Source organism: Pollachius pollachius (genome assembly GCF_949987615.1).
Source record: "Pollachius pollachius genome assembly, chromosome: 4".
In the NCBI taxonomy this organism is placed as follows: domain Eukaryota; kingdom Metazoa; phylum Chordata; class Actinopteri; order Gadiformes; family Gadidae; genus Pollachius; species Pollachius pollachius.
Window position 1 is genome coordinate 4,327,908 of NC_136937.1, and position 10,976 is coordinate 4,338,883.

At 52.4% G+C, this 10,976-nt stretch overlaps 1 protein-coding gene across 1 annotated transcript in view; it reads left to right on the plus strand.

Moving 5' to 3' along the window:
* The window catches only part of lrig3 (leucine-rich repeats and immunoglobulin-like domains 3), a 27,864-nt gene extending 18,046 nt beyond the window's left edge, over nucleotides 1-9,818 (plus strand). Inside the window, exons 10-20 of the mRNA XM_079734122.1 lie at nucleotides 148-219; nucleotides 1,251-1,322; nucleotides 1,710-1,873; nucleotides 3,147-3,352; nucleotides 3,596-3,728; nucleotides 5,404-5,685; nucleotides 6,154-6,654; nucleotides 7,317-7,475; nucleotides 7,975-8,115; nucleotides 8,524-8,796; nucleotides 9,129-9,818. Coding sequence (XP_079590248.1) covers nucleotides 148-219; nucleotides 1,251-1,322; nucleotides 1,710-1,873; nucleotides 3,147-3,352; nucleotides 3,596-3,728; nucleotides 5,404-5,685; nucleotides 6,154-6,654; nucleotides 7,317-7,475; nucleotides 7,975-8,115; nucleotides 8,524-8,796; nucleotides 9,129-9,388 — 2,263 coding nt within the window. The 3' untranslated portion in view covers nucleotides 9,389-9,818. The remainder of the gene's footprint in view (nucleotides 1-147; nucleotides 220-1,250; nucleotides 1,323-1,709; nucleotides 1,874-3,146; nucleotides 3,353-3,595; nucleotides 3,729-5,403; nucleotides 5,686-6,153; nucleotides 6,655-7,316; nucleotides 7,476-7,974; nucleotides 8,116-8,523; nucleotides 8,797-9,128) is intronic.
* The last annotated feature ends 1,158 nt before the right edge of the window (nucleotides 9,819-10,976 follow it).

The window sequence follows — 10,976 nt, forward strand, 5'->3', positions numbered from 1 at the left end:
CGTCGGTGTGTGAATGTGTGCATGAGTGGGTGAATGTGAGGCAGCATTGTAAAGCGCTTTCAGTGGCCACTGGTTAGAAAAAGCGCTGTGTAAATGCAGTCCATTTACCGTCTAATAATCGTTCCTCTCTCCTCGTCTTGCTCTTAGGTTCCTACAAGGCAACCACATCCGCTCGGTCACCAAGAAGTCCTTCTCCGGCCTGGAGACGCTGGAACACCTGTGAGTCCCACCGGTGTTCACCATCGATCCCCTCCCTCTGAAACCTCCTGGCTCTCAGAGAGGCCTGTGTGTGTGTGTGTGTGTGTGTGTGTGTGTGTGTGTGTGTGTGTGTGTGACGGCTGGGCCCCGCCCCGCCCTCTCTAGCTCCCCTGCTTTGATGTGGGCCCCGCCGACCAAAGGCCACGTTAGTCTATTTAGCCGTGTCCTGCCAGAGTGTATTGATCACCAAAGGAGGAAGAGCGAATCCCATCCCAGGAGCCTGTGATTGCAATTAAGGCTGTGTGCGTGTGTGTGTGTGTGTGTGTGTGTGTGTCCTGTCGGTGTCAGTGTCGGGTGCGAGTGTGTCGTTGTGTGTGTATGTGTGCCTGCGTGTCGATGCATGTTTCTGTGTAGGTGCATGTGTCTGTCTGTCTGTGTGTCTGTGTGTCGATGTGTCTGTGTGCATGTGTGCGTCTGTGCGCGTACGTGTGTGTCGACGTGTGCGTCTGTGTCGGCGTGTGTGTGTGTTGGGCAGAGAAACAGCTGTGTTTGATTGTAATTACAGTTCTTTCCCAGGGCCGCTTGGCTCTGAGCAGTCAGCCAGCGGGGCCTGATGAATGAACCCGGCGCTCAGCGTAGCATTGTTCTCCGCTCCGCCCGCCAGCTCTTTGATTCCAGCCCACACGTCTAGATAGGATCGGCACCATCTGAGTTCGGGCCGCGTCCCGCTGTCTGTCACACGCCCGCCCTCTCCCCAAACGTGTTTCTGAACCGTTGTTTGTGTCTCATTCTTTGTCTCTCCCGCGTCAACCTCTTTCTGTCTTTTTCTTTCTCTCCCTCTCTACCTCTGGCTCTCTCTTTCTCTCCTCTCTCTCTATTTGTCTCTCTCTTGTCTTTCGCTGTCACGCTCGCTCTCTCTCTTTCTCTCTACCTCTGGCTCTCTCTCTACCCCTCTACCTCTCTCTACCCCTCCTCTCTCTCTCTCTCTCTCTCTCTCTCTCTCTCTCTCTCTCTCCCTCTCCCTCTCTTTACCTCTCTCTCTCGCTCACCAGGGATCTGAGTGACAACGCCATCATGTCCATCCAAGGCAATGCCTTCTCACAGATGAAGAACCTGGAAGAACTGTAAGTAGGACAATGACATCGCCGTGGCCCCTCCTGATTGGTCGGTCGGCGCGGTATAGAATGTCACATGGAATACACACACACGCCCTACAGCCATTGTATCTGGGAGAGGGTAAATAGTACACAGGATCGAAAGCACCGCAGTAAATAAATAAACCCAGGAATGTGGGGTGTACGCACACTCTTAAAGACGCCCTATTCATCCAGAAAACCTCCGTTATATACCACAGTTAAACCGCCGCTGTGCGAGAGTGCGCTCATTTTCTTTTTTTTTGGAATTCCGGGTGAGTAGGAAAAAATGAAAAATGTCGAATGTGAAAAAGAAGCAAGGAAAATATCCCCTCTCCTTATGCTATCTTCTTTCACCACCCCCCCCCCCCTCCCCAGGCACCTGAACACGTCCAGCCTGCTGTGCGACTGCCAGATCAAGTGGCTGGCGTCGTGGGTGGTGGCCCAGGCCTTCCTGCCCCTCGTCAACGCCAGCTGCGCCCACCCCCTGATGTTGAAGGGCATGAGCCTGTTCGCCGTGGGCCCGGACGACTTCGTGTGTGGTGAGCGATGCGTCAGCCGTACACACGCGCTCACACACGCACGCACATGCGTCGTCACGAGCGCACGCATGCATATACACACACACAAGCATGCATTCATGCAGTAACGCACACATAGGCACGCACGCGCGCAAACGCACACGTGGACACACGCGCGCGCTCACACGCACCTGCACGTATACTTGCTCACACGCTAACACACAGACCCCCCACACACACACACACGCTTTATGTGGCTTAAACACCGAACACCTGTACACACACAGATGCACATGCACAGGCACACGTAGGCACAAGCACAGATGCTCACACTTTCCCTGACTTGTAGGATTTATTTAAGAGGAGCTCTTGTTGCACCAATGCAGGGAAGGTGTGTGTGCGTCTGTGTCTGTGTGTGTCTGTGTGTGTCATAAACTCCGAGCAGTGGTTTCTACTGGACAGGTTTTCCATGTCCAAACCGAACCCAAATAGCTGGACATTTCTCCCCACTGCCCGGGGTGGGGAGAAACTCTCTAACGAGCCTCGTTATGAGGGGAGCGGAACGATATATACGGAGGCATTCATCTGTCCAGCCTTGGATTTCATCACCGAGTGCGTCGTGACTTTAATGTGTGTGTTCACGGTCTGTGTTTGCACTGCAAAGTTAGTTTAGGGAACAACACGTAAAAGGTGCACTTTTACAAACACTGATAACCCGTTATTTAAACATCCGAGGGGGAGACAAGGTCCAGGTTTGTGTCAGGACTCCCTGAAGGCCTGGTGGGTTGGTTTACTGTGCTAATCTGTTGGATTAGCAGAAGACACCAAATGTCTTTGAATTCATACTTTAATAATAGAAGTACATTGAATAATGAAGTCCACTGCAAAACCTTGGGGTGTGGATCATTCTTCAGGTCTAAAAATAGTTTCTCTTCTCTTTATTTCCAATTATGTCATGGACCGGTCCTAGCCAGCATGCAACGGAAATTCAGCCAAAATAAGCTTTCTCTCATGGTGTATATTAATGTGTTTTTCTGTGTGTCTGTGTTGGTCTGTCTGTCTATGTGTGTCTATGTCCATGTCTGTGTGTGTGTGTTTTTGTGTGTACCTGTGTGTGTCTCTGTGTATATCTGTGTGTCTGTGTGTGCCTTGGTCTGTCTGTCTGTGTGTGTTTGTGTACCTCTCTGTCTGTGTGTACCTGCTTGTGTCTGTGTGTGTATCCGTGTGTGTATCTATCTGTGTCTGTGTGTGTGTCCCTCTGTGCGTCTGTCTATCTGTCCGTCCACCCCCACAGACGACTTCCCCAAGCCCCAGATCACTCTGCAGCCCGACACCCAGTCCGCCCTGAAGGGCTCCAACGTGACCTTCGTCTGCTCCGCCGCCTCCTCAAGCTCCTCCCCCATGACCTTCGCCTGGAAGAAGGACAACGAGGCGCTGGACGGTGCCGAGGTCCTCAACCAGGCACACCTCCGCGCCCAGGGCGGGGCCGGGATGGGCGGGGCCATGCCGGGCGGGGCCACAATGGGAGGAGCCGGGACGGGAGTGGCTGGGATGGGAGTGGCCATGACTGGGATGGGCGGGGCCTTGACTGGGATGGGCGGGGCCATGACTGGGATAGGCGTGGCCATAACTGGGATAAGCGGGGCCATGACTGGGGTGGGCGTGGCCGGGATGAGCGTTGACGTCGGCGACGGCTCCTCCTCCACCGTCTCCTCGACGACGGCCGCGTCGGTGGGGGTGGAGACAGAGGTGACGGAGTACACCACCACACTGCGGCTGCGCGACGTGGACTTCTCCAGCGAGGGGCGCTACCAGTGCGTGATCTCCAACCACTTCGGCTCGTCGTACTCCATCAAGGCCAAGCTCACCGTCAACAGTAAGCAGGGAGGCCGGGTGCAGGGGTGGGGTGAGGTTAGCGAGGTGGTTGGCAGGGGTTATTGGTCTGGTTCTTCTGATTGGATAAACACTAAGCGGGGGGGGGGTGGTGCAAGGTTGGGGTGAGCGAGGTGGCTAGTTGGGGTTATGGTCGGGTTCTTGTGATTCGTTCACAGTAAGCAGGGAGGGATGATTAGGGGCGGATTCAGGGAGGTGGTTTGTCTCGTTCTTCTGATTGGAGTCGCCATGTTATTTCCTTCTTCATTGCTTGGAACTAGTCGCCCATTCCTCCTATTTATCCTTCTGTCAGCCGTGGATGATGTGTCCTGAAGATACGATAGTCTAGTGGGGGGTTTGAATCCCATTCCAGCACAAAGACATCCTTCATCAATTACATGTGTCTTCAGCCGTCTGCTTAATGACTAAATAGTAAACACTCGGGAATTAGGATACTTATTTAAAATTTTGTATTTTTTCCATCTGTCGCTTTGGACCATAAGAGTGTGTCAGATTAATAGAAAGTAAACACTCACCAGTCACTGTCCTTGCTTACCACATAACTCTCCCCCAACCAAGTCACTCCCTTTGTTCACCAAGTCAATTTTTGCTCACCAAGACACTCTCCTTTGTCACCATCTTTCACCACATCACTCTCCCTGTACACCAAGTCACTCTCCTTGTTCACCACAACACTCCTTGTTCACCAAGTCACCCTCCTTGTTCATCACATCACTCTCCTAGATCCCAGTCACTCTCTTTGTTCACCAAGTCACTATCCTTGTTCACCATCTTTCACCAAGTCAGTCTCCATGTTCACCAAGTTACTATCCTTCTTCTCCACAACATTCCTGGTTCACCAAGTCCCTCCTTGTTCACCATATCACTCTCCTAGAACCAAGTCACTCTCTTTCTTTACCAAGTCACTCATTGTTCACCACATCACTCTCCTAGAACCAAGTCACTCTTTCTTTACCAAGTCACTCCTTGTTCACCACATCACTCTCCTAGAACCAAGTCACTCGCTTTCTTTACCAAGTCACTCCTTGTTCACCACATCACTCTCCTAGAACCAAGTCACTCTCTTTCTTTACCAAGTCACTCCTTGTTCACCACATCACTCTCCTAGAACCAAGTCACTCTCTTTCTTTACCAAGTCTCTCCTTGTTCACCACATCACTCTCCTAGAACCAAGTCACTCTCTTTCTTTACCAAGTCACTCCTTGTGTGTGCAAATACCAAAGGAGAATAATTTAGAGTGAATCTGATCCTGATTCAGATCTTAAGGGTCATTCCTGTCTCCTCACACCTCTCCCCTCTCTCCCCCCTCCCCCCCTCCCCTCTCCCCCCTCCACCTCTCTTCTCCCTCCCTCCCCTCTCCCCCCCTCTCCTCTCTCCCCCTCCCTCCCCTCTCCCCCCCTCTCCTCTCTCCCCCTCTCCCCCCCTCCACCTCTCTCTCCCCCTCTCCCCCTCTCTCCCCCTCTCCCCCCCTCTCCTCTCTCCCCCTCCCTCCCCTCTCCCCCCCTCTCCTCTCTCCCCCTCTCCCCCCCTCCACCTCTCTCTCCCCCTTCCCCCCTCCACCTCTCTCTCCCCCTCTCTCCCCCTCTCCCCTCTCCTCTCTCCCCCTTCCCCCCCTCCGGCCCTCTCTCCCCCTCTCCCCTCACCTCTCTCCCCCTCAGTCCTGCCCTCCTTCACCAAGACGCCCATGGACCTGAGCATCCGTGCGGGCGCCACGGCCCGCCTGGAGTGCGCGGCGGTGGGCCACCCGGCGCCGCAGATCGCCTGGCAGAAGGACGGCGGCGTGGACTTCCCGGCGGCCCGGGAACGCCGCATGCACGTGATGCCGGAGGACGACGTGTTCTTCATCGTGGACGTGAAGGCGGAGGACGTGGGCGTGTACAGCTGCACCGCCGGGAACACCGCCGGAGCCATCTCCGCCAACGCCACGCTCACCGTGCTAGGTAGGAGGAGGAGCCTGTGGTCGCCGTGGGAACCACGTTTGTGTTTGTGTGTTTGTGTTTGTTTTAAATTAGCGCTAGCATAACGACTTCACTTAAAGTTTTTAATTTTTTTTTTCGCAGAAAGGAATGGAGATAGTTGAGATAACTTGTCTTTGAGCTAACGCTAGTCATTAGCTAGCGCTAGCCATAAGTTAATGCTAGCCATAAGCTAATGCTAGCCATTAGCTAACTCTAGCCATTGGCTAACCCTAGCCATTAGCTTACTCTAGCCATTAGCTCAAGCTAGCCATGAGCTCAAGCTAGCCATGGCTCACGCTAGCCATGAGCTCAAGCTAGCCATGAGCTAATTCTAGCACTTAGCTAAATCTAGCCATTTGCCAAAGCTAGCCGTGACCTAAAGCTAGCCAGTAGCTGAAGCTAGCTATATCCAATGCTCACAGACCGTCCCTCCCCCTTCCTCCTCCACAGAGACGCCGTCCTTCCTGCGGCCGCTGCGGGACCGCACCGTCTCCAAGGGCGAGACGGCCGTGCTGCAGTGCATCGCGGGCGGCAGCCCCCCGCCGCGCCTCAACTGGACCAAGGACGACGCCCCCCTGCTGGTCACCGAGCGCCACTTCTTCGCCGCCGCCAACCAGCTGCTGATCGTGGTGGACGCGGCCGAGGGCGACGCCGGCCGCTACACCTGCGAGATGTCCAACGCGCTGGGCACCGAGCGGGGCGACGTGCGCCTGGCCGTGCTGCCCGCCCCCAACTGCGAGGGCGGGGGCGGGGTCAACGGCGGCGGCGGCGGCGGCGGCGGGGGCGTCGGCCTGGGGATGGGGGGCGGGCCGGCGGAGGAGGACGGCTGGAACACGGTGGGCATCGTGGTGATCGCGGTGGTGTGCTGCGTGGTGGGCACCTCGCTGGTGTGGGTGGTCATCATCTACCACACGCGGCGGCGCAGCGAGGACTGCAGCGTCACCAACACTGGTGAGGGGCCGGGCTGTGTGTAGCGCGCGCGCTCTTTTTCGTAAAAAAAGGAATTCCTACATATAAATGATTGATGAACGGGTAATTAACTCGGCATTCAAGAAAACACAGCTGTAAGCTAACGCTAAACAAAAGCTAAAGCTGGCCATGAGCTAAAGCTAGCCATTATCTAAAGATAGATATTATCTATAGATAGCCATTAGCTTACGCTAGCCATTATTTAACACTAGCCATTAGCTAACGCTAGCCCTTATTTAACACTAGCCATTAGCTAACGCTAGCCCTTATTTAACACTAGCCATTAGCTAACGCTAGCCCTTATTTAACACTAGCCATTAGCTAACGCTAGCCCTTATTTAACACTAGCCATTAGCTAACGCTAGCCCTTATTTAACACTAGCCATTAGCTAACGCTAGCCCTTATTTAACACTAGCCATTAGCTAACGCTAGCCCTTATTTAACACTAGCCATTAGCTAACGCTAGCCATTATTTAACACTAGCCATTAGCTAACGCTAGCCATTAGCTAAAGCTATCCATTATCTAAAGCTTGCCATTATCTAAAGCTATGCATTAGCTAAAGCTATCCACAAGACTAAGATAGCCATTAGCTGAAACTATGCATCGGTCACTAAACTCTCCCTCTACCCTCCCGGCTCCAGACGAGACCCACCTGCCGGCGGACATCCCCAGCTACCTGTCCTCCCAGGGCACGCTGGCGGACCGGCAGGAGGGGGACATCCCCTCGGAGAGCGGCAGCAGCCACCAGTACCTTGCCTCCTCCCTCAGCGGCTACTACCTGCAGCACAAGGACATGAACGGTACGGCCAGCCCCCAACACTCCCCATTAGAGCACAATGACTGGGCCTTTAGCCCGTCACCACGGAGACGCTGGTAGCCAGAGCCACGGACCAGGAGAAGTATTTGGCTAAAACCTTTGAGACAGTTTGACCACCGCACAGAGTGCAGAGTATTTATTACAATAAAGCCAATCGAGGATTAACCAGTGAATGTTAAATCTGTGTTTGTGGTGGTACAGTCTAATCTGTGTTTTGGTATAATCCAATCTGTGTTTGTGATGGTTTAGTCCAATCTGTGTTTGTCGTATAGTCCAATCTGTGCTTTGGTATAGTCCAATCTGTGTTTGAGGTACATTCCAATCTGTGTTTGTCGTATGGTCCATTCTGTAATTTGGTATAGTCCAATCTTGGTTTTTGGTATAGTCCATTCTGTATTTGTGGCACAGTCCAATCTGTTTTGGTACATGTATTTTAACAACCCCAGGGGTAATTGATAATAATACTAATGTGTCACATACAGGTCTGTGCCACACCGACACAGGAAGTGATGCAGACTTGGAGGCGGCCCTCGACCCCCTGCTGTGCCACTACCAGGGGCCAATCGGCTCGCTTCTCCGCCGGGAGCACATGCTTCCCCTGGACCAATCAGAGGCCTTCACAGGTCAGCACACCTCTCCCTGGATCAAAACTTTTGGATGTTTTTATCGTTTTATCGAACATGTCAAGTGTGGTTTGAGTTCACGTTTAATTGAGTTGAGGTTTATGATTTGTAGTTTGTGGTTGTAGTTTTGTTGTCGTTTTTTTGTTGTTGTAGTTTTGTTGTTTTTGTGCTAATTAAGGAGAGACCCTTATCTTAAAGGTGTTGTTTAAGATAAGGTTCTCACCTTAAATAGCACAAAAACTACAAAAGTACAACAACAAAAAAAACACAACCAAACTACAACCACAAACTATACTTCAATACAACCTTAATTAAGGTGTGTGATCCCCACTAGCTAGCGGCCTAGCCCAGCCCTCCCCAGCTCTATTCCCTGTCCTAAACGCTCCATACGTGTGTGTGGTTCTCCAGGATGTAGTCTGGACCAGAGGCCAATGCCGGGGGACTCCTATAGCCTGGGCTCGTCCAAGTGTCGGGAGTACCACCCGTGCGGTGGGGGCCCGTCGGACCACTGCGACCACCCCTCTCCCGGCGTCCTGATGCAGCTGCCCAGCGCCACGCTACACTTTGGGTTACCTCCCCCGTACCCGGGTGGAGAGAACCGTCCATCGTCCGCGGACGGAGAGAGCGGGATGGATTACGGCCGGCCTCACGAAAGAGCGACGCCCACCAATACCTTCATGGGTGGGTTCCCCCTCCGCCCTCTGTGATTTGTCGAGCAGGGATTTGGTTCATGGTTCATGGGGTGTTGAGAATCAGTGATGTTTTAGATCTATTTTTTGACAAGCAAGTATGGTTTGGGAGTCTCGATCGTTAATGGGAATCGAACCCACAACCTGTAGTCTTGGAGAGAAGCATCCCAGTCCCTGAACTGTCCCCCCCCCCCCCCCCCCCCAACATCATTATATCACATTCATTCATTCATTCATTCATTCGTGAATGGATTCATTTACTTGAATAATGTTCAACAGTTTTCCAAAATAACCTCTGAACCCAACTCTCCTTCACTTCGTCAGGAACGTTTGGGAAAACTCCTCGGAAGCCGAAAACAGAGCCAGATCCCGGGTTGGGACCCCGGACCCCGACTGGACCCCCGACCCCGACCAGAACCCTGACACATCCCGAGAACACGTACCCATCGCTGGACGCAGACTCGGAACGTGAAGACAGCGTCCGGTCGCGGTCTGACTCGGGTTCGGATGGAATCTCGGGCGTTTACGAACAGTCGTTCGACGCGCCCCGGTTCGTCTTCCCGCCACCGCCGCGGAGCACGTAGCTCGAATAGTTCGGACGGAATGTCGGAATCTTTTTTTTTCATGAAGAGGATAAAAAAATGAAAAACAAACAAACGTTAATGTGTACCTTCTACCTCAGTGAAAAGACACTTCTGGATTCAACAAGACAGACAAAGTTCGGGAAAACGAAAAACCAAAAAACGAGAAAAAGTGAATGTAAAGATCAATCTGTTCCGACGTGAAACGGGACGGGAGAAAAACGCCATTGACTGATCCAACGGAAATCACAGATTATAGATTTTATATAGACCCTTTTTTATACAAAGTTTTATTATATTTTGTAAATTGATTGTGTACAAAACAGATGCCGTTATTTTCGCTTACCTTTTTTGTCCTTTTCTTATTTTGTCGTATTTCGTGTACTTCGGGAAAAATGTTGTTCCGTGCTCCCTAAGCCTCCCAGGCTTGAGATCTGCTCCGAGTGAAGCGCTGTTGTTTTTGCACATACCCGCCAAACATAATAAAAGGAAAAATAAAATAAACACCTCTAATTCTGCTGTTTAAAAACGTACCGGTGGGGCCATCCTGGCCTGTTCTCCAATGTACCACGCTGAGTTTGTCTGGTGGTTTATGAGGACACGCGGCGCTTAGGGTTTGGCCCTGGATGAGATGAGGAGATGAGGAGTTGAGGGCGATGATGAAAGTGCTGGAGGAGGAGGATGAGAAGGTGGTGGTAGAGGAGAAGGTGGAGGAAGAGGTGGATGTGGAGAAGATGATATAGGAGAAGGTGGTGGTGGATGAGGAGGAGGAGGTGGTGGTGGTGGTGGTGGTGGTGGTGGTGGTGGTGGTGGGGAAGGAGGAGAAGGTGGTGGAGGAGAAGGTGGTGAGGATGGTAGTGGTGGAGGAGGTGCTGGGCTGTCTACAAGGGCCGGCTGTCTCAGAGCAGAACTCGCCAAACCTGAGGGTTGGATGTTTTAGATGTCCTGGTTCTTTGCCCGGTGACCCGTGAAGCCGACCATTTAAGGGCGATGGTGGTGGTGTTGAGGGTGGGGGGAGGGGGGTAATAATCATCTTATCACGGTGATTATCGCCGTCAGAACTATTACTATCATTAGAGTTGGACGATAAGGTATTATTTCTGACAGCCTAATAATAGATGGCGCTTGAGTTACTGCATGGTAGTAGAGTTGTAACGGAGCAAAACTCAGAACACACGACTTTGAATGTTTTTCTTTGACCCTGTTTCTCTCCCCCATTTCTTTGACTCTCTTCCTCTCTCTTCCTCCCCCCTCTTTCTACCTTTCTCTATCCCTCCCATCTCTTTCACTCTTTCTTTCACTCTTTCTCTCTCTCCCCCATTTCTTTGACTCTACTCTCCCTCGTCCCCTCTCTCCCCCATTTCTTTGACTCTCTCTCACTCTTTCTCTCTCCCTCTTCCCCTCTCCCCCCCCATTTCTTTGACTCTCTCTTCCTCTCTCCCCCTCCCCCCCCTCTCTCTCTCTACTTTTGTCTAAATCTTTCTCTCTCTCCCCCCGCCCTCTCTCTCTTACTCTCTCTCCCCCCCCCCTTTCTGTCTCTCTCCCCCATTAATTTGACCCTCTCTCTCTCTCTCTCTCCCCCCCCATGACT